This window comes from Neolamprologus multifasciatus, chromosome 7 (assembly GCF_963576455.1).
Source record: "Neolamprologus multifasciatus chromosome 7, fNeoMul1.2, whole genome shotgun sequence".
Lineage (NCBI taxonomy): Eukaryota > Metazoa > Chordata > Actinopteri > Cichliformes > Cichlidae > Neolamprologus > Neolamprologus multifasciatus.
Genome location: NC_140445.1, coordinates 5432923 through 5459426, shown reverse-complemented (window position 1 = coordinate 5459426; position 26504 = coordinate 5432923). Strand labels below are relative to the sequence as shown.

The following is a 26504-nucleotide window of genomic DNA, read 5'->3' as shown; positions in this document are numbered from 1 at the left end:
GCAACTACATCAAGGAGTTTAAACTATCAGCTAAATTCTTTGTAAAAGAAAATCCTTGGTTAAAGTTTCTATTAAAATATTTGCAAACTCTAAAATGTATACTTTGAAAATTTAATTGTTTATAAAAAGTGTAAAATGCAAGGTAGACACATTTTGTGTATTTAAGAACCACAGTTTATTTCATCTTCGTTGTTTGAAATTACTCAGCTCTGTGATTAAAAACCAATGAATGTAAAACTAACAAACTGGGTTAAATGATAGTCTAGACAAAAGTATTTAGCTTTAGCTATGTTAAATGGCTTTACTGAAGTGTATATATTTTTGTTATTTCATTTGTATTCTGTATAATGCACTTAATTTATCTGAATGATTAATGAAATGTTCTTTATTTTTTGTGTTGAAAGGTTTTTCACCTACCTACCTATCCATCTACCTATCACCTATCAAACTAGCTGGTCAAAATAAATTTGAGTGAAATTCAAAGTCTGGTCTTTTTCAAGTGTGGGCACCTCACAGACAGAGAACACTTGACAATATTACTAACCAAATTAAAGTACAGACCTGAAAGTGAGGTTTGTGCGCATGTTGCTTAAGTTTAAATGCCACAAATGAAAAGGATATATAAATAAATAGAGATTCTTAACAGATTCTGGTCTCTGTGTGAATCTCTATTATAGACTGATGAAGGGTTTCCTTGACAGAATATAAAACGTGTGAGTGAGCGCATGAACATCTTCCCACCTCCATCATTTCCATCAACGACAAGTTCTGCAAACTCCTGCAGCTGAATCTTCAGGACCTCCAGGGGCTCATCATTGCCGTCTGAACACGTGGCATTCACTGAAAACAGGAGATGAGGATCAGTTTCTGACCATGAGATTGTTGTATTATATGAAAGCTGAGGCTGCACAGGTCAGCTGCTTATTATGTATATGTACAGGGCTCTCAGGGCTGAGAGTGTGGTGACAATTAAATACAATCATCAATCAGTCTAATCTGTCACTCTCAAGCACAGCAGCTCAACTAACAGAGTCTCTGCAAAATTATACCCACGCGTAGACTGAAAAACACAAATCTGTCAAAAGGCGACAGAATTTATCGCACCGGTTTTCACTCATCACAGAGTGAAACCTCATCTTACATCTAATCTGACTTTCCCCACATAAACTCACCACACTGAGTCATCAGTGAGTCAGTCTGATGAGTGCAGTGCAGTGATGACACGCCTCTCTGATGCAGCACTTCTCAGATCATGAGTGCTTTGCTTCCTTCAGGAGGCTGCAGGGATAAAACCGACTCAGCACAGAGGTGTACATGCACACACAAACCCTTCAGGGTCTGAAGACGAAAGCTGATGAAGCAGCGTTTAAAACGTGCATTCTCCGAATGCCCAGCAGAGGGAGACTCCACTTGCTGTCATGAAAGTATGTTTTCATTGATGTTATTGATTTTTTATTATATTGTAGTCAAATAAAAGATAAGTCACCATATCTATATATATATATATTAAATATATATTAAATTGGGAAATGAAGAAAGTCTCCAGCGTCTGTCTCTGGTTTGGATGTGCAGATCAGCAACCCTGCCGTTCTGTCTGAGCCAGCACACCAATAGCAAGTAGAGCTATAGCAGGCAGAATGCACTGCATTAATCCAATTTACCTGTAGTTGTTGCTGATATGTCTCCACTTATAAACTCTAATCACTGATCACTTCCCGTGAAAGACATTACCAGTCATTCTGTGCTCTCTTACTTTCTACTAAGAAGTAAGAATTGAATTCAAAATCCTGCTCCTCACATACAAGGTCTTAAATAATCAGGCCCCATCTTATCTTAATGACCTTGTAGTACCATATCACCCTATTAGAGCACTTCGCTCTCGCTCTGCAGGCCTACTTGTTGTTCCTAGAGTATTTAAAAGTAGAATGGGAGGCAGAGCCTTCAGTTTTCAGGCCCCTCTTCTGTGGAACCAGCTTCCAGTTTGGATTCAGGAGACAGACACTATCTCTACTTTTAAGATTAGGCTTAAAACTTTCCTTTTTGCTAAAGCATATAGTTAGGGCTGGACCAGGTGACCCTGAATCCTCCCTTAGTTATGCTGCAATAGATGTAGGCTGCCGGGGGATTCCCATGATGCATTGAGTTTTTCCTTTCCAGTCACCTTTCTCACTCACTAGGTGTTAATAGACCTCTCTGTATTGAATCATATCTGTTATTAACCTCTGTCTCTCTTCCACAGCATGTCTTTATCCTGTCTTCCTTCTCTCACCCCAACCGGTCGCAGCAGATGGCCCCGCCCCTCCCTGAGCCTGGTTCTGCCGGAGGTTTCTTCCTGTTAAAAGGGAGTTTTTCCTTCCCACTGTCGCCAAAGTGCTTGCTCATAGGGGGTCATATGATTGTTGGGTTTTTCTCTGTATCTATGAAGCGCCTTGAGGCGACTTTTGTTGTGATTTGGCGCTATATAAATAAATAAAATTGAATTGAATTGAAATGAATTGAAAGTACATCTGTTGAATGTCTCTCTGTCTGGTAAACCAAATAAAGAATTCCAAATTATATCTATTAGGCACTATTTTATCTTACAGAGGTGCTTTGCTGCTTCAGGGACAAGGTGACCTGTCGGAGAAACTTGGATTCTGGCTTCTGACAGAAATCCCAAAAGCAGAACATCAAGTTATCGGATTGTCAAATAGAGTTGGAAATCTAGTGCCAGAACAAGGATAAATCCATGTCTGAATGACTTTAAAGGAAACATTTTAGACTTTCAAAGAGCTCAGACATGCATCCCAGTGAGATGCTGAGGCAGGACCTCCAACATACGAGTATTTCAAAGATCACTGGGTCGAACTTCCACCACAGCAATGTTAAGAAAAGGTGGCATTATTAACCATTTAGGTCAATGGGGGAGATCACTTTCTTATACTGGTGATTTAATAACACGACAAACATTTTAGACCCAAAATAATCAACACAATCTGAAGTCTTGAGTGCGTAAAAGGAAAGCAGTTCTCCTGTTTGACGTCTCATCTTTCAAACTGTTGCAGCATCTCCCTCTGTATGATCTGAGCACTCAAGACCACCATGACCTCACAATCTGAACTTTGTTGTGTTTAATCAGGGTTTGTTTTAACTTTCAATTTTGAGATGCACACAAAACGGAAGAAATCAGGAGGCCTTGAATACTTTTTCACTGCACTGTGCTAATAATCAAACAAATAATGTCCATCTTTAAAATAAATAATAATAATAATGTCAACGGTCCTTTAAAAGAATACCCACTATTCTGTTGTCTCTGCTTCTGGCAGGACTCCATGTAGGATGAATACTGTGCAGCAGGGATCTTATCAGCTCTAAACACACACAAAAAGTAACAAATAATCATATTGTGGTGATGATGATCAATGTTATCACTTAAAACAACTAGAAACTTAATTAAAGAACAAACTGTGGGAATAACCTGCTGACATTTTCATCTCTCTGATAGAAACTCACTTTTTCAGCGCTTCGATGAAACTCATTCGAGCATCGACTTTCACAGGAAGCTGCAAATAAATGACAGTTTGTGCATGTCATGCAACGAAAACAACCTCACACGTGAGAATGCACAGACGAATATCGGGGAGGGATAACAGGAAACGCTTACCACTCTCGGAGTGAGCAGCGCGGGAAGGAACCGAGTCAGGAAATACGGCCTCCGGAAAATACTGTGAGAAGACCAGAGAGGACTTTCAAATAACATGGATTTTATATTTAAAACAGATTATGAGAAAAGGGCCTCCTGGGCACTGACAGGCTGACTGGTTGGTTGCTTCGTGTATATTAAAAATACATGTAAAATTGAGTTATACCATTCAGATCTTCTCAAGAAAATATCACGAAGTAATCCAGATCATTCTGTGAAGTCTGTTCTCATACTTTTGTATTTTCTATCCCTTTAATGTCTTGTGTCACTTTCAGACCATTAAAGTCTCTTCATGGTTGTCCTGCTTTCGAATAACACCTTTCTGTAGCTGCTAAATTCTTTTAAAGAAAACATCTTAAAGCTCTCTTAAGCCGAGGGTTGGGGGCCCTGGCTCCTCAGCCCTGTGTCTGGTATAAATGTGCTGGAGTTTACCTGGCCTCCATGACTGTGGCAGAGATTCTGCCTGTGCTCTCAAACAGAGACACAGCTTTGTCCACATCCTGGGCAGCCTGACACTGAGGCTGCAGACACACAAACATTGGACTATTAGTCTTGTGTCAACCCAGGACTCAGCAATCCCGTGTCCACTAGGGCTGCCACGATTAGTCGACTAGTCACGATTACGTCGACTATCAAAATCGTCACGACTGATTTAATAGTCGACGCGTCGTTTGAAGCTTTGTAAGATCACAAAAGACGCAGGAATAAGTAGTAGGATTTAAGAGTGTAATACCGGTCTGAAACAGAAGATGGCAGCACTGCATGTACAAGGATGCCAGCTGCCGTTAAACCCCGAAGAAGAAGAAGCTGTGTCCCAGAATTCATAGCGCAGCCCAGCTCAGTTTCCAACAATGGCGGCAGCTAGTTAGTTTTAATATTACTCTTATTATTCTTTCTGGGTCACAAAATAAACGTTGAACATATTTTCAGGCGAGAATGTAGCCGTGTAAACCTCAAATATCTGCTCAGTTTATCAAGACACCACATATTTTCAAAAGCGCTCTGACATTTTCGGAGACGTTTGTTACCCACTAGCTCGATAGCTAGCCGGGGGCTAGGCTCACTAGAGCCGCTGAGAACACCGGACTCCAGCAAATCGTTTTCAAACCCACCGCTGTCTTTCGCTACTCAGGTTAAACATATATAAGTCACTTAGATAACTTAAAAATGTTATTGTTTGGCTTTTTTTCAGTATTTTATTTGTTCCTGAGTAAATTGGTTTGGCTGAGTTTAAAGTTATAGTTTTTACACAGCTGAATAAACGTCAAGCAGACAGCTGATCATCAGGAGATGCTCAAGAATATACTCCGGTGTCCTGTTATATTTTAGATAGCAAGGAGTTTATTAAACTTCACCGAAACAATCTGCAAATGTCATTAAAATTTAATAAACCATCAACTTGTCTTTATTTTTAGTTAGCACATACCTTAAACCAGGGGTGTCAAACTCAAATACACAGTGGGCCAAAATTCAAAACTGGAACAAAGTCACGGGCTAATGTTAATATTTATTGAAATATATTTATTCCTCCAGATTTAAGAATGAATCTTTTCTTATGGACTCAAACACGTTTTGCTGAAAAACTGAATATGGAACAAGCAAAGCTTAATACTAAACAATATGTATATTAGCTGTATAATACCAGTAGGCCAGCTCTAATAGTAATTTGGTATGGCTTTGCGGGCCAAATGTAATTAGGCCAAATTTGGCCTGCAGGCCAGAGTTTGACACCTATGCCTTAAACACTTAAAGCTGTAAGCTAATGATAGTTATATAAGAGGAGATGCTGCTGGTGCAACAAGCTGTATGTTTTATGTCCAATGGATGATGATCTGATTAGTCGACTAATCGCAAAAATAATCGGTGACTAGTCGACTATCAAAATAATCGTTTGTGGCAGCCCTAGTGTCCACACAAAGTTTTGTGTTGCTTGTTACTTAAGACGTAGAAGATAGTTTGGGTTCTGATGCCAGTTTGCGGGTTACAGAATAGAATAACAGAGCATAGAAAACAGAAGGAGGGCACAGCATGGAATAGAATATGTATCAAAAATTAAAATTATAATAGAATATCCACTGTGTGTCACTGTTACCTGCACCGATGTACCTGCAGCCGAAACATCCTCATATAAACCCATGTCCTCCACTGACTCCTGCACACACACACACCATGATATTTAATTCATGTGTGCTACACTATTAACCACAATCCACTCACAGTGTTGTTTTTATTGTATTAACACGGTGATAACGACCTTCTTCTTTCCTTTTTCTTCTTACCTTGAGGTCAGCCAGTCTGGTCTTAGCCAGTGAGACGTACTCCATCAAGAGGCAGCGGTGTTTCACAGGCACATATGGAGGGTGGAGGATGTGAACCTAGCAGGGGAAAATGACAGTGAGCTGTCAGAGCTGAGCTATTCCTCTCAGTTTCTAGCGTTTTCTTATAGTGTACACTCTCCAGGAAATGCCATAATTCTGCTAGCATTTGTTCCCAGCAGACATGTAGTTATGAATATATAAAAGTATTCATGGGCGATCCATTTTTCATAGCAGATATGTTACAAAAAGTAGAAAATAGCAGCTGAAAATGATCATTAACAAGCAAAACAAGCAAGCAGCATGAGAGCTCAGGATAGCGGCTGTTGACAGCAACGAGCAGGCAACACAGAAAACCTCCTGGAGCGATTAGCATCCCCAGAACCAGAGGGGACTTTCACGTGGAAATGGAAATGCTTTGTCGAGAGGTTTAAATAAGTAAAACTTTTTTAATATTTAAGATATTTAAGTGGTTATTCTTTCCATGTAAAAATAATGATGTTCAATGTTCAGTGAAAGTATTCGGTTAAAGTTGAAAACATAGAAATATTCTAATAAATGTTTTGACATATTGTTTTTTAATCTTTCTACAAATGGCAAATAAAAGCTTTTATCTTCTGTACATGAAGTTTTCATATCACCGTGTCCATTGAATTTAATGTTTCAACTTCAATAATTCCTCAAAATATGTGGTCGGACCTGCTTCTGCTTAACCTTGAGTAGAATTGAAGTCTTAAATTTGCCGTGTGTAAACAAATGATGAATAATCTTATTTTCCACAAGCAAAATATTGCTGCATTAATGCACTCCGGATAAGCATTAAGATTTCAGTGCAACAGCGACTGAAGTAGCTTCAGATTTAACAAACACTGCAGCTACAGCGCTCAGGATTCAGACAAGTCGAGTGAGTTGAAAAGACTGAGAAGATGCACTCACAGTAACAAAACCAGCAACATTAGTGCCACTGCAAATCAAAGCAGTCTGCACTAGCAAAACAAATAAGGGAATATAAGCATATTAATACCCTGTGCATTCCTACTAAGTGTAAACTCAGAGACGTGTGGATGTCACCTTGAGGTACTGTGGAGGTTCAAAAGGCACGAGGTCGGAGAGGAACTTCAGCAGGAACACCAGCGACTTCTTACTGCTCGCATGATAGCTACTGCCACCACCGAACGACATCTGGAAAGGTAGAAAAAGATTCTGCTGGTATTAAAAATATTAAAATAAAAGGTATAAAGCTCTCAGTGTTTCAGTCTATGGCAGAAAATGTAATTCCCAAAACTATTAATAAACTAGAAACTATTAATGGATGTTAAAAGGCGAAACCTTGAACCAGTCGCTGTACGAGGGGAAGATGCCGGGTCCTTCCAGTCCACCCTGTCGAGCCAATAAGAAGGCGGTTATGAGGTTCTCAAGGTCATAGCCTTCGAATGCAGAGTTCAGCAGTCTGGACAGCAGCTCTATCAGAGACACAGAACAGGACAGATATCACTGTGCTCCTCTGTCTCTGAAATACTAGTTTACCGCTACAGAAACATGATTTTTCTTTAAATTAGTTTTTTCTTTTTCCTTTCACACATAAGACTTCCACCTGGCTGTGCTGATAGACCATGAGCATGCCTACCTTTGAGGCTGGGCTGGGCACAGTGGTAGTACACCAGCAGGGTAGAGAGGAAGCACAGGACATGTTTCCAGTTGACTTCATGGGTTTCCAAAACCTGCTGCAGGTGACGCAGCAGCTGCTGCACGCTGAAGACCACAGCCAGCTGTTAGAGGAACAAAACAGCACAGAACAGTTACTCAACAGTCCCTGCTGACCACTGATTTGTAAACTGTGGGTCTTTTTTTAGCTTTTTAGTGAAAGCGTTAATCCTGAAGAGGAAACCACTGATGTTGGTAGATAAGCGCTTGTGAGTTGGCAAAATGTGAAAGAGACAATATCATACAAATGAAGATCTCAAAGTTAAAAGCAACTTAATACCTAAAAGTCATAGTGAAACCAGCGTCCTGCAGCACCTTTATAATTGATCATATTGCAGTGAAAAGCTTTGTTTTAACTTGTGATGAGGAGATCGATCAGAAGAAAGTGTGCTTAAAGGGAGAAGGAAAGGAGCTAAAACCTGACTTCTAACATTTAAATCAGTAGTTTCTTTACTCCCCCTCCTCACTTAAAAACCAAATGTGGCTGATCTTTCTCGGTTGTTCCCCCAGCCTCGGGAATAGTTTACAGTCTCACATAAAGTTGACAAAAAGTTCAAAAGTATTTCCACCTATTTTTAGTTAAGAAATTAATAATAACAAATTCACAGTTAGCTTCAATTCAGACACAGAAAGAAAACAAATACAGAAGATGTTTTCTTCTTCTTAATCTTAATTACATGCGACAAACTGACAAACCCAGTTACAGTTACACATTTACCTGACGGAAGAGAGAAGTCAGCAAGCGGCTGGCTTTTGCAAAGGTCCACTCATTCTGCAGGGTGATTGCATCTGACACTGAGAACACATCAGTTATGTCATTTCTGCAGCATAAAAATGACTTTTAAAGATTCATTTATACCACATCAAATATCGCTGGACCTACAAGTGATTTGAGTTGCTTAGACCTAAATTTGATGCTTTTTGTGATGTTTCCTAAAAGAGTTTTTATTCAACTCACATACAAGGTCTTAAATAATCAGGCCCCATCTTATCTTAATGACCTTGTAGTACCATATCACCCTATTAGAGCACTTCGCTCTCGCTCTGCAGGCCTACTTGTTGTTCCTAGAGTATTTAAAAGTAGAATGGGAGGGAGAGCCTTCAGTTTTCAGGCCCCTCTTCTGTGGAACCAGCTTCCAGTTTGGATTCAGGAGACAGACACTATCTCTACTTTTAAGATTAGGCTTCAAACTTTCCTTTTTGCTAAAGCATATAGTTAGGGCTGGACCAGGTGACCCTGAATCCTCCCTTAGTTATGCTGCAATAGACGTAGGCTGCCGGGGGATTCCCATGATGCATTGAGTTTTTCCTTTCCAGTCACCTTTCTCACTCACTATGTGTTAACAGACCTCTCTGTATTGAATCATATCTGTTATTAACCTCTGTCTCTCTTCCACAGCATGTCTTTATCCTGTCTTCCTTCTCTCACCCCAACCGGTCGCAGCAGATGGCCCCGCCCCTCCCTGAGCCTGGTTCTGCCGGAGGTTTCTTCCTGTTAAAAGGGAGTTTTTCCTTCCCACTGTCGCCAAAGTGCTGCTCATAGGGGGTCATATGATTGTTGGGTTTTTCTCTGTATCTATGAAGCGACTTGAGGCGACTTTTGTTGTGATTTGGCGCTATATAAATAAAATTGAATTGAATTGAATTGAATTAAACTTATTGTGCAATATTTATACCACATGGAGAGTTAAATAATTCTTGCAAAGACAGATGTTTTATAGATGTTTGCAGATCTGTCATGTCTGAAGCAGCCAGGGACTGAACCATCAACCTTCCAGTGAGTAGATGACCTGCTCCAGGTAACCAGGCTTGATCCTGCTTAGCTTCCAAAATCAGACGAGATCGGTGGCGCTCAGGGTGGTGTGACCTTTAAATAGTCATTGATAGGGTACCGGTATCCGATGCCATAATGGCACCGGTTCTGACATAAACGGTAGTAACCAGACCGAAAAGCAGCGCACATTTCGGTGCTTTTTTTCCCCTGAGATGTCATACACTTTGGATTCTAGCCAATCATTTTACGTTTCCGAGGATAGTAGGCGGGCCCAGGTACGTACGTTCTTTTAGAGCAGAGCTACAGATTAAAAACGCCCAAGGCGAAGCGGTCAAAAGTCTGGCTGCAAACTCAGAAGCCTGCAACAAGTGCTTTAAGCTGATACTGTGCAAAGGAGGTAACTCTAGCTAAACATGAGAGGTTTTTGGACAAATTGTGTGTTCTCCATTCTTTAAGCACCGTTTAAGCACCGTTTAAGCACCGGCACCATTTCAAAAGTACCAGTTTGGTACTGGTATCGGATAAAACCTAAACGATACCCATCCCTAGTCATTGATCATTTATAGCTAAATAATATAAACTGATAGCTAAATGGGTATTGATTAACCCATTAAAGTTTTGGAAACTTGATGATTTAATCACTTTCCTTAGTACTATTGATGACAGTTTAAACGTCACCTGCACAAAAAGGCATAAACAGACAAAAACACAGATTTTTACATTGTGATCAAATCTCAGCAACAATTTTTTTACTGTGTAGATCAAGAAAATCTTTCTGAAACTGAACTCTCAGTTCCCTCTTAAAGGTCTTGACAGATGAATAAAGGTGGATAGGTTCCAGCTAATTTTCAACATTAAAAAAACTACAGCCTCAGTCTGTTTGAAAGGGCCCGTGACAAGTCGTTACCTTTCAGTCGGGGCTTGTAGGTGAGAGTCTGCGTGAGGGAGTGTTTGAAGAAACGCTGAAGGCAATCAGCTGACACTGAAACTCCACACAGTGAGGCATCAAAAATCTGAATCCTGCAGAAGACACGGAGCGAGAAATTACACACTGCATGTAACACCAAGACTAAAACTGGTGTCAGGCACCGTGGTTTCAATAAAGTTTATATAAATCAAGCTCAGCATTTGACATCCAGAAGATCACGATTTCTCCTGCATATAAAAAAATGAGCCGAAACCTAGAGGTTAGTGTGACTATTTGTAGGTAAGTATAAATCCCTTTCCCGCTCTCCTGCCTTTGATTCCTGCGTTTTGTAGGAAAATCTAAAGAAAATCTAAAATTTAGTTTCTTCTCTGATCTTGCAGTGACATATAAACGCAGGTCTCCTTTCTCAGACAGAGACCTCAATCCCAACAGTGCTGTCTGATTGCATGAAAGGTAAATAAGAAATAAATTTTTAAAAACCCAGAACCAAAGCTCAGCTCCTGCTCCAGCAGACTCCGGCGTCAGACTCTCGTCCACAATATCGAGAACCCCTGAAAGACGACAGAAAGCAATAAAAAGTGTGGCTAAAAATAAAGAAAAGAAAGTACTACCTTTACACCAAGACAACAATTAACAATCGAAGAAGTCAAAAAAGATGTTTTCCGCATGCAGAAGTGTGAATCAAAGTGCTTTAGTTAATATTTTATCGACACAGGACAGGCTACGTGGGACAAGGACGCGCAGACTCACAGAAGAGCAGGTCGTCTAGAATCGAGCAGCAGAGCAGGGAGAGCTTTCTGTCTGCAGCCGCCGGATCGCGCCTCAGCTCAAAGCCTGCTCCCACTAAGACGCCAACCACACCTGAAACACAGAAGACCTTCTTTAGTATAATGACCTACATTATTTCCAGACACGCTCTCTTTGAAGTAAACTTACTCTACATTTAATGTGAGACAGAGAAGATGTCCCTAATGCTCTCATTTCATGCATATAGCTCTGGCTGTGAGCAAAGAAGCCCCACCCACCTGCCGCTCAAACCTTGTGTTTATGAGGGGCTGCCAATCAGAACATTTTGTTTCAGACAGTGGATGAACTGAGGGGTTGCACGAATGTCATGTAAGGAAAAATAAGGATTATTCTGAACTATGACTAAAAATATATTAATATTAAATATTAAATCAGCATAATAAAGAGGGAATCAACAGGGGTGTTACCAAGGGAACTAGTTTCCAGACTGAAGCTAATAACTGAATCTCTAAAACCTGAAGCAGCATTAAGAGCTGAACAATTTCTTTCAATGAAAGAGTGACAGCTACAAACGTATGAGCGTCTCCTACTTGACAACACTTTGTGCTGAAGCTGTTTGGTCTCCTCTTCTTCCGGTGGAGGCCTCCATCCACACAGAAGCCTCAACTGGGACACCAGCCATGATCTCACCTCTTCATCACTAAACAAAGGTAAAAAAAACAAAACAAGAGGGACTGTGTGTGAGGAGTGGGGGTATTTAGTCTGTCAGTACAGCCCAGATACAGTTACACCCTGTTTTGATCGTCATCTCTGTGAGACTGCACAGAAAGAAAATCATTAACTGATATTTCTTACCTCTCTAAAATGTACTTCAGATTGAGGATGTTGTAAGAGTGAAGATAGTAGACCATCTCCAGTTTGGGTAGCTTCTGAAAAACCCATCAAATTCTTTATTTTACCAGCGTTCACCAAGTGAAAGACATTTTTACAAAAAACAAGAACACAGTTTCAATCTTTATTAACCTCCTAGGACCTGGCGTGAGTCAAAATGTGATATGTGGACATCACATTTTGGGTTATTTAGACCAAAATACTCAATTTTGCTCTACAAGGGCCTGATATCCACTTACGAGGACATTATGCTGCTACTGTTCTATCAAAATTTTAAACGAATATCCTGATATGTGGCTCTCATTTTTCATAAAAACAAAAATAAGGTAAAAAAAATCTGGTAATTCTTTGTTTTTACATTTATCGGGCCCCAATCAGCTCAAATATCAAAGAGAAATTAAAATTGCATGCCGTGGAGGAGTTCGGGTCTTAGGAGGTTAAATATAATTCAGTCCTGAGTGTAGAAATATTAACGGAAACCAGGAAGGTTATCATGAACTACATCATCTCGCTTTTGCAGCTGTGTGCAACAACTAGAAGGTTACAGACAGAGCTTCTCCACCAAGTTTCATGTAACTCTCCAACTTGTTTTTTAATCTTTCTGATACAGAGATACAGCTAAATAAACTACTGTGGCTTGGACGCAGAAAGCAGAAAGGGATGGATCCAAATATTGATTCTTTTTTTGAGTCCAACAGAAAGTGAATATTCCACCAACAACGCTGGGCAAAGTCTAGAAAAGCAAAATAAATTAAACATATGTGGACGGTTGTTCTGTGTCAAAGTCAAAGTTTCTCTTTCCTCACCCGACTCTTTTTCAGGTTCACCTTGGTCGTATCGGGTTAGACCCCCTTTGTCACTCAGAACTTCTTTAATTCTTTGTGCCACAAATTCAACAATGTGCTGGAAACATTTTAATTTTATTCTCCCATTCCAACACATCCCAAAGGTGCTCTAATGGAAATCCGATGACTCCGGAAGCGATTTGAGTACAGTAAAGTCATTGTCATGTTTAAAAAACCAGTTTGAGATCATTTGAGCTTTGTGACATGGTGTGTGCCGTCAGAAGATGGGTACATCGTGGTTATAAAGGGATGGACAAGTTCAACTACCAGACACAGGTAAGCTGTGGTGTTTTTAAATGATGCCCAGTTGGTCCTAAGGGGTCCAAAGTGTGACTGACTGACTGACTGCATAGATGGCAGCAACTCTCCGCTCAAAAAGAAGTCATATGACTTTATCAAGTCAGCTGCAGAGTCCCTTGATCGCACAACCTGTCCAGGGATTGTGAGTATGTGGTTTCAAAGAGCTACACCTATCTTTTCAATGGGTGATATAGCTGCTTATTTACAGTATACAAGCTCCTGTGTGTACACAAACCTGATCTCTCATGTACTCCTGCCAAAGCAGTTTGGGGCAGATGGCTCCTTGTGACAGCAATTCTCTGCTGGATTTCAACAGAACACACAGCTGGACCTGGAAGGAGGACAGGAAAAGACTTAATTCAGGGGAAAAGCAATAGCTGGACTGGGCATGATAAAGAGAAATTTCAAAATTTAAAACAAGAAGGAACAGACTGTTGCTTCTTTAGCCATTATATCCAACAATATTTGTCTTTTTTGTTGCTTGTTTTTGAGCAAACCGTGCAGATCAGCATGTAGATATGAAAGTTTGGCAGCTATTAACAGATGAATCCACCATAATCACATTAGATCAGAGGTGTCAAACTCCAGTCCTTGAGGGCCAGCCTCGTGCTTGTTTTTGAGATATTCCTGCCCAACCTGCTGCTGATTACCTGGATCAGGTGTGCTTTGCCAATAAGAAGCTACAAGGGCAGGTTAGTTGGAAAACAAGCAAGACAGCGGCCCTAAAGGCCTGGAGTTCGACACCTGTGCATTAGATGGTCAGATGCTCTGGCAGTTACTCACTCTCTGAGAGGAAGTGAGCATCTCTCTCTTTGTCTCCTCCTCCTCTTCCTCCCTTTCGCTGGTTTCCTCTGTGATCTCCTTCAGTCTCTCCAACACCGTCTTCGCCGACAGCACTGCCACTGGGACACCCAGCTGCACAGCTTGACGCCTCAGCTCACTCGCTATCCACACAGTGCAACACAAAACATTAACTTTATGCCACAATTAATTAATTAATTCCACAAGTTAAGGGATATAAAAGCACAAAACAAAAAAGAGACATCTGAAGAAGACAACAAAACTGAATTTCTGATATTTTTGCACACAACTGAAGGACCACAGATTCCATTCATAATAATCACTTTCATGCAAAAGCATTTTGGCATTTTTGCCCTTCCGTGGAATAGAGCTATAGAATAGCCCTTTATAGTCATTGTACATGTACAAAGAAATTTTGGGTGCGCCTCATCACCTCATGTGTTTGCGCAAATGTTTCAAGACAGATTCACTGGTAACTGCAGCAATGAGCTTATTTCAGCCATTGAATCCCATCATTGATGAGAGCTGTGCACTACAGTACAGTATAATCAAGAAAAATTCAGATGTTTTGCTTTCAGCAGACACAAACATAACTGATTAAAGTGACAATAGTTGTATTAGAGCAATGAAAACACTTTACCTAGTAAGGTGTCACGAGGGGTCACCCCAGCAGGAAAATGCATGTTTGATTTGTCAATTTTTTACACTGAACGCCTTCCTGACGCAACCCCAGAGGGGATTTATGCCTCCAGCTGGAATCAAACCAGCATCCTTGAGCTTGCCAAGACAATATATTAAGCACTACAACCTGGGATCACCTGTAATACCTGGAGTCAGTGAATAAGACCTCTTGATTATGTTTATGCTGTTGGTGCTCACCGGAGAACTTTTAAATTAATTATCGGACTGGTATTATGGCTTATTGTCGTGTACAGGCCATCCAAAAAGGTTAGTGCTTCAGTTTTGGAGAGTGAAATTGTAGTATTTTATTAGTCAGTTACTCTGTGTTAAGCAGCAGCTTTCCACACATTTAACAAAAGCGGCGCACAGCTCAGAGAGCATTTCAGAGTGCTCGTCTCCAACACTCACCCAGCAGTGACCCAGTGATGGTGGATGAGAGACCTTCGGACGCCACTTGATTCTTCTCTCCATCCTGATGAGAGGACAGGTTGCTTGTCTCAGATTGCTACAAAAAGTTGAAAAAACATATATGTGATATTTGCGAAATAGTGCAGAGTGAAACTGCTTCTTTTTTTTTAATCTCTAAAAGCATTTCATGCACTTCCTGCTATCATTCTGTGCTTGTGTTTCCAAGTTGAAGGTTATTGTTTCTCTTTTAAACTCCTGACAGTCGTGAAATTGTGCGTTGTTACATGTTCAGTCTACAGAATGGCCTAAATAAAATCTTAATGAAATGACTCAGTGTAGGCCCTTAGCTTCTCTCCCCTCACTCACCCCGACCTCTCTGAACAGGCTGCAGATGTTCTGCTGCTGCTCCAACAGCTGGATCGCTGCCTCCTGCAGCCTCTGGGCATCTGTCAGCTTAGGCCTCTTCAGCTCACGACCAGCTAGGAAGACAACAATAAAAAAAACAAAATAATGCTGCATGAAACGCTTGTTTCAAAACTTTTCTATTATCTCCGTGTTCAGTGTTGACGGTGGGTGCAGCTGTCAAACTCACCGAGAAGGCTCGACAGAGTCCTTTTCTGAGACACCGACTCACACGTAGCACTCAGAGACATTTCACTCTCACTGTCCGCTCACAAAACGCCTTCACAGAACCTTCACTCAGTAATAGCGGCGAAATAAATCGTCTTAAATCGCATTTTCAGCTTTTACAGTAGGCAAAATCTCTGTTTTGGTTCAAGCTTTCCTCCATGTTTCACGCGCCTGCCGCTCTTCTCTCTCATTGGTCCGGACTGCAGCCAATCAGCTCCCTCCAACTGTGGGCCAAACAGAAAATATGCCGGAGTGAGTTTATAAAAGTTTGCTTTATTTCTTTAGCCTTTTCGTTAATTTTAATGGTTTTGTTTCGTTATTTTATTTATCATTATTATTTTTTAAAGATATAAATAATATGAAAACCAAAAGGTTGAACTGTGTACATATTACTGTGTCTTTTTCTTTCAGTTGCTTCCTATAGGTGTCTCCACTGCTCTAATTTCACCCCCCCTGTATGTCCTCGTTCACAACATCCATGAACTGGTGCTGTGCAATACTACAAATTATTGTATAGATCCGATACGAAGTAAATACAGGGCCAGTATTACGAATACCATTATCAATACTTTTAACCACCTGGAATGATAATGTTCTTGTCTCTAAAGCACTTTGGGTCTGCTTCTGTTGTTTAAATGTTCTATAGGCTGTGAATAAAATAGAAATGACAGTAAGTACAAAAGAGTCACTCATTTCATAAAGAACGTTTGAGGTATATTTTTTCATTACAAAAAATATTAATTAATATTTATCACCGTCCCTTCTCTGCACATTCCCAAACCATCCAAACCTTGCCTCTCCATATGGCTCACCCTGAGTTGTCCCTCTGATATTTTCAGCTGTTGGAAATTAAACAAAACCTAAATTTTAAACAAAAAGGGTTTTTAAAGGTCCTTGAAACCTGCCTGCCACCATGTATCATGACCACAAACATTCAAATAGCCATGCAACCTTCTTTTCCATCTAAGTTTTCAATCAGAGACAGCACAGCAGTACTGCCATTTACTATTATCACTATTTGCCCAAACCTTTCAACGGAGAACTCTAAGCAAGGAACCTTTCTTGCCATTTAGGAGAGCTGTTAGTGTTGGGTTAAGAATACAATAAATAATTGACACAGAGCGCAGGTCATTGCTCTCGCTTCTTGGCCTCGAGATATTTACCATGCAGGAGTCAGACAAAGAGGAGCAGTGTGATCGTTGCCTTCATTCAGAGCGTATCATACCACTATAGAGTATTTTATTTTGTGCCATTAACCTTTTTAGTAAATAACCTGACTGCATTAGATGATCTTGACTCCATGATCCCAGTTCAGTGAAGTATTTTTGAACCTGCGTGATTCAAAAAGCAAGTCGGTTCTGTGTCGCTCTGATACTTGCTCAACAACACCCTGAGTGGCTCCAATTTATCATAGCGCTCTGTATTATTAACCCCGATTCTTTTGTCCCCATGATAGAACAGAGAAAACCGACTCATAGTGTGTTAAAACATCTATATTTCTTTTTATTCAATCATCTTCCGGAAGAGAGAGACCCCTGCACAGCTCAAACGCCAGTTGCAAGAGCTCTAACATTTTTAGCTCAACATGTGTCTTATATGGTGTTATTTCTGTACTTCAGACGTCACACACGTCACACACAGTTTCAAACATTGCTTATATGGAAAGTTCCTCTTTTCTGTGTCTTATCTATTAATATGCCTGTGCACTAAAACTTCCTGTTTTTTAGTCTGGCTGAGCACTTAGTTTGTGAGTCAAAAGTGGCCTTGCTCTACAAGCCTTCATTATTAAAGTACATAAAACAATATAATAAGAAAATAAGGATACTAAGGATATTGATTTCATGACAGTATCTGTATTATTAGTCTGTAACATGATGCATTGAGTTTTTCCTTTCCAGTCACCTTTCTCACTCACTATGTATTAACAGACCTCTCTGCATTGAATCATATCTGTTATTAATCTCTGTCTTTCTTCCACAGCATGTCTTTTATCCTGTCTTACTTCTCTCACCCCAACCGGTCGCAGCAGATGGCTCCGCCCCTCCCTGAGCCTGGTTCTGCCGGAGGTTTCTTCCTGTTAAAAGGGAGTTTTTCCTTCCCACTGTCGCCAAAGTGCTTGCTCATAGGGGGTCATATGATTGTTGGGTTTTTCTCTGTATCTATGAAGCGCCTTGAGGCGACTTTTGTTGTGATTTGGCGCTATATAAATAAAATTGAATTGAATTGAATTAATAGTCAGAATAATGTATTGTTATTCTGTACTCTTTATGAATGCTATTTTTAAATTTTATGGGTTTATCAGGTTATTAACGCTTGGCATATACTAGAGCAGTTTAAAATAATCCTTCCACTGGTCCTTGGTTCAGTCCTTGAGCTTTTTTCTCTGTCTGAAATAAGCTGTTATAGCTTCTCTTTCCATAAGGCCACCTCCCGCCTTCTTGTCTATTACTGTTTGTTTTGTAAAGCAGCGCTACGTCTTCAATAAAAATTGTGTTTAAAATACTTCCACAGACTTTACATTTTCAGGCATCGTTTATTCTGGGTGATCTCAGGAGCCCCCCTATGAACCTGGAAGCACTGAGCGTTCTTGAGTATTTAGATGTTATCTAGCTTCTTCTGTGGGATATCTGCTATCTCTGACATGACAGAGCCACAAGTTTTTTAAAAAGCTGTCTAAATCCAGCCAATCTGAGGCTATACTATCACTTACACATAAACTGACCTCATTATTTGAAGCTTTAGCCAGGTTTAATATGAACATACATTGTTGGAACTGTATATATGGTAGAAAATAAGGGAAATGCTTAATCTTATTATGATGCTATTTTCCAATAACTTCCGACTGTGCATTGTAAATCTCACTTCACCTGCACCTTCTAATGATATGGTTACAAACTCTGTATTTTTTTTTCAATGAGTTTAATCCACTCGTGCACAAAGCAGCAGAAGTGAAGTGAATACAACATGTCACAAAGCATTGACTTTTCCTCCATTTCCTCTTTGCCAGATTTCAGCTGCGAAGTTCAGTACTTGAAGAAATGTTCAAAGGCTGTACTTGAGTAAAAGTACTCCACATTTAAAGTATACATATACACATTTTAATTGTTTATGTAGAATGAAAATAAAGGGCTATTCCATTCTGTTCTGATCTGTCAGGTGTTACATTCTTCTTCTTCACAGAGAACTTTAAAACAGAAAATTCTCCAGAATAAAACAATTATTTTATTTCAGGATGATGAATTAAATCATGGTAAAAAACAAACAAACAAACAAACAAACCGAAAGCTTTTCATTTATTAAAAGCATAAAAAGGTGACTTAAGTAAAGAAAACTCTTTTTGCATGTTTATGCTTGATGAAGCTGTACAGTTATATTATTACCAGACTGGTATTTACAGTAATCAGGGCACACAGTGTAAAAGGAGAGGCGTTATCTTTGTTTTCATACAGCATTTTTGTCAGTGTAATGTGGGAGTTACATGTTCAATATTTCCCAAGGTACTGCAATATCGTTCAATATAAGCTTAGCAGTTATTTCTTTGCTGTAATGACCTTATGGCGTTGGAAAGCCTGTTTATTTCCCCGTCAGTGGTGCCACATTAATAAGAAAAATGCATTTGTGGGTTGAGAAGCAGAGTTGAGAAGCAGAGTTGAGAAGCAGAGTTGAGTATGCAGGTTGCGCCCATGAAAAACTCTGCCAAATCTTCTCTACCAGTGCCAAACACCTTATTCTGCTATTGATCTTTATTTGTTGTTGTTTATTGATTTGGATGATTAAAGTCTGAACAAACAATACATACAGGTCATTTAACAAGTTCTTAATTTAACAGACAAGGACCACAGAGGCATGTGGAAGAACCATACACTGCTAGAACAGCCTGCTGGTCACCTGCTTGTTCACACACTGCAGTTGGGTGCATCCCATTTTTTCAACCAGCATTTTTCTCAAGTCAACCAATGCGGTTGTGTTGGTCACTCTACCACAAAGAGCATTTTCAAGCTGATCCTACAAGTGTTCAGTGGGATCCTAGTAGCCCTGTAAGGCTGGAGACTGGCTGCATGCAGTCCTTTCTGGATTGTCTGGGTATAGAGCTGTCAGCCATATCGTTCTGCAAACCTCGATTGTAAATATGTAGAAGAAGCCTACAGGTCCTAAGTGCTGACAGGGTGAAGAAACTGTCTTCTTGTGGTGTTGCCTTCTTGAGAGGCCTGTCGGACATCCCCCTTTATATAGAACCTGGCATTTACTCTGGAGATGGTACCATGGCTCACACCAAATAATGCTGCAACCTGCTTTTAGGCAACACCAGCTCGATGTAGGGACTGATCGGTCCCTGTCCAGATCAGTCAAAGGTGACATGCTTCTCCAATGTGTATGTTTCCTGGTTTCTCTCATAGGCTGTATATAAAAAATTGATTTACTGCCAAGGTCTAAAAATGGGAAGCCAGTGCTTAAGTTTTTGTAATGGCCAGCAGGGGGCAACTCTTATTCCTTTAAAAAGAGCTCTAATTATTTGGAAGTGTATCAGGGAATGACCCTTGATCTGTGACCTCAGTATCTACTTACCCAATGACTCTATGGTCTCAATCCTGTAATCGAGTGTCACTTTAAAAACTGACAGGTTGACCTGTACCCCACAGCAGGCCATGTCATAACTTCATTATAACGTTTTAACCATTGTAAACACAGCTGAGAGGTCCAGTTCATCCTCAACACAGTTTTATTCTGGAACATTTTTCACACTATGGTCTAAAAACAGATACCATAAACCATAAACATGACATCAGTTACATTTTTGAATACACAGAACACAATTTAGTTAAAAAGGGGGGGGGGGGGGGGGGGGGGGAGGCACGAGAGGGAAGGGGAAGATTAAAATGGCAGAGACTCCACAGGGTTAGTAGTTAAACAAATATGATTTTCACTCACATCAGGAGTGGCCTGCTGAGTGCCACACCTTACCAAATCGCGCTGTAACAATGACTGTACAGCAGCAGGCTCCATCTAGTCTTCGGTTTAGATCTACCTCACTTCCTTTCCCCTCAGCCACTCATGTGTTTTCTGGATTTCCCAGTTTTATTGCTGCAGAGCAGGCAGCAGGAAAACCATCCCATGGGAGCCGGTGAAAGGAACTCATGAAAACTTAATGCAGTGGTTCCTCATGAATTTTTAAGAGCCCTCTCTTCCCATTGTGGCGCTAATGTGCAGGATAGGAATATAAACAGTAGTGCTGATGTTCAGAGAGGAGTTTATCTGCAACAGCAGCAGCAAGGCAGCAAGACTGAGCGTCATCACCTGTCAGCCTCCTTAAGAGCAGCCCCGACCGATACCTCAGGGCACAAACACACACGCAGCACTAGGCCTGTCAGTCACGACTAAATCCTAACATGAACCTAAAGCTTTCCTGACCCGAAGCTCACCTTAGAGTCAACCTATTCTGATTTTTATTTTTTTCTGTCGATATTAGATACCCATGTTAAGCATGCTCAAAGTTTCAGCATATGTATCAATATCCCTGTGAGCTAAAACTTCCTACCTATGATCTGTATCCCTAAAATTGCCATTTCAGGCAAAGAGATGCAGCTCTGAGCACAGAAGCTCTATTTGCTGCCCAGATCTTCTGTTTGCAAGGGGCAGCCAATCAAAATAAAGCTGGGTTAAAAGTAGACACTAAGATATATAAGCATTATTTTATGTACTGGTACTCTGAGTCCAAGAATAACACATTATACATAATAATAAAAACAGGAAATAACCTGTATTATGCTTACCAGAGTCCACTAAAGGAAGTTAAATCTTGCTCAGTGTGGCTGTGCTACCTTATGAGTAACACACACACATTCAGAGATGGTGGCTCACCTCTGATTCAGACAGAAGCTGTCACTGAAGGTCCAATGACTGACTGGATCTGGACTTCCTGTGTGAGGAGGGAAAGGGATCACATGACGTTAATGTTAGCTAACATCATGTTCTGGTGCCATCTGCAGATTTTCTCACAGACTTTAAGTTATTTTTATGTGTTCTACGTTATTACTACCAGCCATAACAGATATTGTTATTGTAAACTATGGAACTATTAATCATAAGAGATCATGAAAGAGAACTGTTTATTTGATACGTTTCCATCTCACGTTAGAAAAGACAGAACAGGAAACACTTTAGTAACTTTTAATGAGTTACTAATGTGTTCTTATTTTACTAGATCCAACTGTAGCTTTTTTACTTCCACACTGATTAGTTTGGCCTACGTTGAATGGCTCTCTAATGCTCCTACTTATCAGAGTAATCACTTACCTCATCAGCTGCCCTCATGACCTCGTGTGGGGTCCTACTGGGCTCAGTCTTTTGACCTGTTTTATGCACATTACAAGCGTCCTGATATTATGTCAATTATTGCCAGCTGCATTTTTTAGAAAAACACAAATCCAAATCCCATTTAGATACCCAACACGAATGAGTTAGCTAGAAATCTGAGCATTATTTCCCATCACCATCTCAGTCTCAACCAGCATGTCAGGTCTCGTGCAGTCCTGCTTTATACAGATTAGAAATAATACCAGTGTACGATAAATGCTTCAGAATAATACAACTGAACACGTATCCACAACCTCATTTGCTCCGCATTAGATTATTGCAATTCATTGTGTACAGGCCTGAATGATGCAGCCGTTTCCTGTCCACACTCAGCGCAGGAAATGCATCACTCCAGCCCATTCGCTACAGAATCCAGTTAAACATCATGCTCATTGTTTTCAGATCACTTCATGCTATAGTTCCACTTTATATTTCAAATTCCTTATATTTAAAAGTAGAATGGGAGGCAGAGCCTTCAGTTTTCAGGCCCCTCTTCTGTGGAACCAGCTTGCAGTTTGGATTCGGGAGACAGACACTATCTCTACTTTTAAGATTAGGCTTCAAACTTTCCTTTTTGCTAAAGCATATAGTTAGGGCTGGACCAGGTGACCCTGAATCCTCCCTTAGTTATGCTGTAATAGATGTAGGCTGCTGGGGGATTCCCATGATGCATTGAGTTTTTCCTTTCCAGTCACCTTTCTCACTCACTATGTATTAACAGACCTCTCTGCATTGAATCATATCTGTTATTAACCTCTGTCTCTCTTCCACAGCATGTCTTTATCCTGTCTTCCTTCTCTCACCCCAACCGGTCGCAGCAGATGGCCCCGCCCCTCCCTGAGCCTGGTTCTGCCGGAGGTTTATTCCTGTTAAAAGGGAGTTTTTCCTTCCCACTGTCGCCAAAGTGCTTGCTCATAGGGGGTCATATGATTGTTGGGTTTTTCTCTGTATCTATGAAGCGCCTTGAGGCGACTTTTGTTGTGATTTGGCGCTATATAAATAAAATTGAATTGAATTGAATTGAATTATCAAATGTCCTAACACCTTATGCTGCCCAGTCCCCTCAGCTCTGAGAATCAGTTACTCTTATCAATTTGAAACAAAGGTGACAACACGCCACAAAAACACCACATCTGTCACAGATGATTGTGACAGACATATTTGATGCTATCTCTCTCTGAATACTGTGGAGGTGTGGTCACCTGCTGCACCTGTGACCTCGTTAAATACCTGTCTAACATCATTCCAACTCTCCTGCAGAGCAGAAACGTGTTGTTTTTTCTTTCACTTTTGTCAGTTTATTTCACCTGTGTGTGGTAACTTCATGCTCTTGGAAAAATATTTGTTGCTTTAACTTGCACTTACTTACTTCCAGTACTTTTGTATATTTACCTGCCTGCATCAGAGTAAAAGGGTTACATATACAAACCTGGTAAACTGCTGAAATCACTCTATTTGTAAATAAATCTGTTGACCTGATCCACTTGGTTTTGTTGTCATCTTAGTACTAAACATGACGCTGGTGTGTTCCCGTGTCAGGATTACCTGCATTTTAATGTACTTACATTTTATTTTTTCCCAGTTTTGCTTTTTATCTTACATGTTAAGCTAAGTGAGAAGTAAATTAACACTTTTTGGCATACTTGTACTTTACTTGTAGCCATTGCTACAACGCTCCACACCACCATCTCTCACCTGGAAGTGCAGGGCCGTTACGCCAGGCTGCTCTTTGTTGACTTTAGCTCTGCTTTCAACACGATACTCCCGGACAGACTAATAGTTAAACTGCTGGAAATCGGACTTCCTTCTACCACCTGCCGCTGGATCAGAGACTTCCTCTCAGACCGTGTACAGAGAGTTAGAGTGGGGCCTCATCTTTCCTCAGCCCTCAGCCTCAACACCGGCTCTCCAAAAGGCTGTGTACTGAGTCCCCTACTGTACACTCTGTACACACATGACTGTGTTAGTTCCCACCCAGACAACACAGTCATCAAGTTTGCAGATGATACCACCGTGGTGGGGCTCATCTCTGGGGGTGATGAGACAGCGTACAGAGCTGAAGTTCAGAGGCTGTCAGATTGGTGTGTAGATAACAACCTGGACCTTAATACCACCAAGACAAAAGAACTGGTAGTTGACTTCAGAAGGAGGAAGTCCGAGCTGCAGCCTGTCAGCATCAACGGGGAGTGCGTGGAAAGGGTCTCCAGTTTCAAGTTTCTGGGAGTGCACATAGACACAGACCTCCAATGGAGCTCTAACACCTCTGCGGTCTTAAAGAAGGCCCAACAGCGTCTCCACTTTCTGAGAATCCTCAGAAAAATGGACCTGAAGAAGGAGCTGCTGACCGTCTTCTACCGCTGCTCCATTGAAAGTGTGCTGACATATTGCATCGGTGTGTGGTTCTCCAGCTGCACCACAGCACACAGAAAGGCACTCCAGGCACTCCCTCCCTGAAGGACCTGTACAGCACTCGCTGTCTCAAGAGGGCCCGCAGCATCCTACGGGACGGTACACACCCAGGACACCGGGTGATTAAGCTGCTGCCGTCCAGCAGGAGGTTCAGGCTGCTGAGGTCCCGGACAAATAGACTCAAGGACAGCTTTTACAACAGGGCAACAGCCCTGATCAATGCAAATAGCTGACCTGATTGGCTACCTCCCTGGACTTTTTTAGGGGGGAGGTAACAATGTTTAAAACAACAATAACAATAATAATATTTATATTTATAACAAGGTGCAATAATAATTAATGTGCAATAATAACAGTGTGCAATACAAATACACTTATTCTTCTTTTTTTTATTACTAAGTTATTATACTGTGTTGTGTTGTTTGTGTTGCGTTGTGATGTGTCATATCGTGTCGTGTTGTGTTACATGTAGTGCCGACGTAGGACAGTTTTCCAATTTCATTGTACTATTGTACTATGTATGACTGTGCAATGACAATAAAGAGTTATTATTATATTATATTATTATTATCTTATCTTATCTTTACCGAAGTAATCCAGTACTATAACACTTTTACACTAAAACATTTCAGGAAACAATACTTTACTTTTTACTAGATTTATTTGCAGTTCTATTACGTATTTAGTATTTGCTTTTTGTCTAAAAATGCAGTTGTGCATGCAACTACAGTTAAGATAATCAGTCCTTTAGAGCTGACAAATTATATTAATTAATTATAAGGTATGAATTATTATTCAGTTCAGTAATAATTAAATTAAACTGTTCTTGAAATGTGATTTCATTTATTAGTTTTAATAAAATGAAATTATCCTTGTGCTATTATAAATGCAGCAATTTTTGCTAATTGTTCTACAGAAATAAAATTTACTATTATTAATCAGGCTCTTCTCCTACGTATTATTATTAGTAAAAAGTTGGTAAAGTAAAAGTTTTATTGTTGTTACTCAAAAGCAATACAAAAGTAAAAATATAAATCAATTAAATAATAAAAAATTATAAAAACACATTTAATATTTAATTATATTAATAATTATTATTTCCTTATATATTTTTAATTTAATATTTTTCAAAACAAATATTACTTTTAAATTTTTTTTTATGAATGTTTACAAATCAGTTAAAGGCCAACCCCCCCCCCCCCCCCCCCCCCCCCCCCCTCCATTCTCTGAATGCGTAACAGTCAAAGAGGCTTATATTGTGACAAAGGTTCATTTTCATTGACCGCATAATTGCATTTACACTTATCTGGGTCACATTTGGTCTCTGCTGGCTAAACGAGACATGTTTTAATATTATAGGGAAGAAAAAAGCAGTCGTGACTCAGACATCCCATGTTTCTCTTCTTCTTCTTTTGTTGGTTGTTCTGTAAGAAACGTGGATCTCTTGGCCTCGTGCTCCTCTGCAAGTTGAAGCAGAGGTCTGGCAGTTTTACAGCTGCACCTCCCTCCTGAGAGCTCCTCTGAAATCTGAAGCAGGCCTGGCCTTTGTTTTTCCACCACAAATCACTCCCAGAAAGTTTCCTAATGAAGGCACATAAAAGCCTGGTGCTGTAAACAGGAAGTGCACATCTAAACTTGCATGTTTTGCAAAAGAGCTGCAGGAAGGGGAGTTTCTGTGGTGCTGTGCAAACTCTGAATTTCGAGCTTGCATTCAATACTTCAGTCAACCAGAGTGAGTTTTTTGAGGTTTCGGGAAGTCACACAAAAAAATCCAAGCTCACCTGTAACACTACAACAGTTCAGAATACTGGTTTTATCATCAGCCCAAGTGAGGCGTGTTGTGCTTCAAGCACTAAAAAAAAACACAACAATCATTTGGAAAACCTCCCAGCAGCACGTTCTTCAGAGAAAGCCACCCGTAGGGTAAACACTAAAGCTTTTATATGATGTTGCAATTGTGTCAAAATCATGTACAGACGTGGCAAACGCGTGTCGTCTTTTCAGCTTCGGTTCGCTTCAGCTGTGACACAGAAAG

The 26504-nt window shown here is 40.3% G+C and overlaps 1 protein-coding gene across 3 annotated transcripts in view; it reads right to left on the bottom strand.

The window, feature by feature from the left end:
- fanca (FA complementation group A) overlaps nt 1-15998 on the bottom strand; it is a 28936-nt gene extending 12938 nt beyond the window's left edge. For 2 of the 3 annotated variants that reach the window (XM_085167258.1, XM_085167259.1), the window contains exons 1-21: nt 15669-15996; nt 15443-15555; nt 15077-15173; nt 13970-14130; nt 13422-13517; nt 12006-12079; nt 11741-11850; nt 11154-11264; nt 10891-10954; nt 10383-10495; nt 8420-8496; nt 7625-7766; nt 7327-7460; nt 7069-7179; nt 5962-6057; nt 5775-5834; nt 4115-4203; nt 3644-3704; nt 3493-3542; nt 3280-3350; nt 742-840 (exon numbers count right to left, since the gene is read on the bottom strand). In XM_085167258.1, coding sequence (XP_085023384.1) covers nt 742-840; nt 3280-3350; nt 3493-3542; nt 3644-3704; nt 4115-4203; nt 5775-5834; nt 5962-6057; nt 7069-7179; nt 7327-7460; nt 7625-7766; nt 8420-8496; nt 10383-10495; nt 10891-10954; nt 11154-11264; nt 11741-11850; nt 12006-12079; nt 13422-13517; nt 13970-14130; nt 15077-15173; nt 15443-15555; nt 15669-15729 — 1990 coding nt within the window. In that variant the 5' untranslated portion in view covers nt 15730-15996. Of the gene's footprint in view, nt 1-741; nt 841-3279; nt 3351-3492; nt 3543-3643; nt 3705-4114; nt 4204-5774; nt 5835-5961; nt 6058-7068; nt 7180-7326; nt 7461-7624; nt 7767-8419; nt 8497-10382; nt 10496-10890; nt 10955-11153; nt 11265-11740; nt 11851-12005; nt 12080-13421; nt 13518-13969; nt 14131-15076; nt 15174-15442; nt 15556-15668 lie in introns of all 3 variants that reach the window. The other variant, XM_085167260.1, reaches the window with a different exon arrangement.
- Between the last annotated feature and the right edge of the window lie 10506 nt (nt 15999-26504).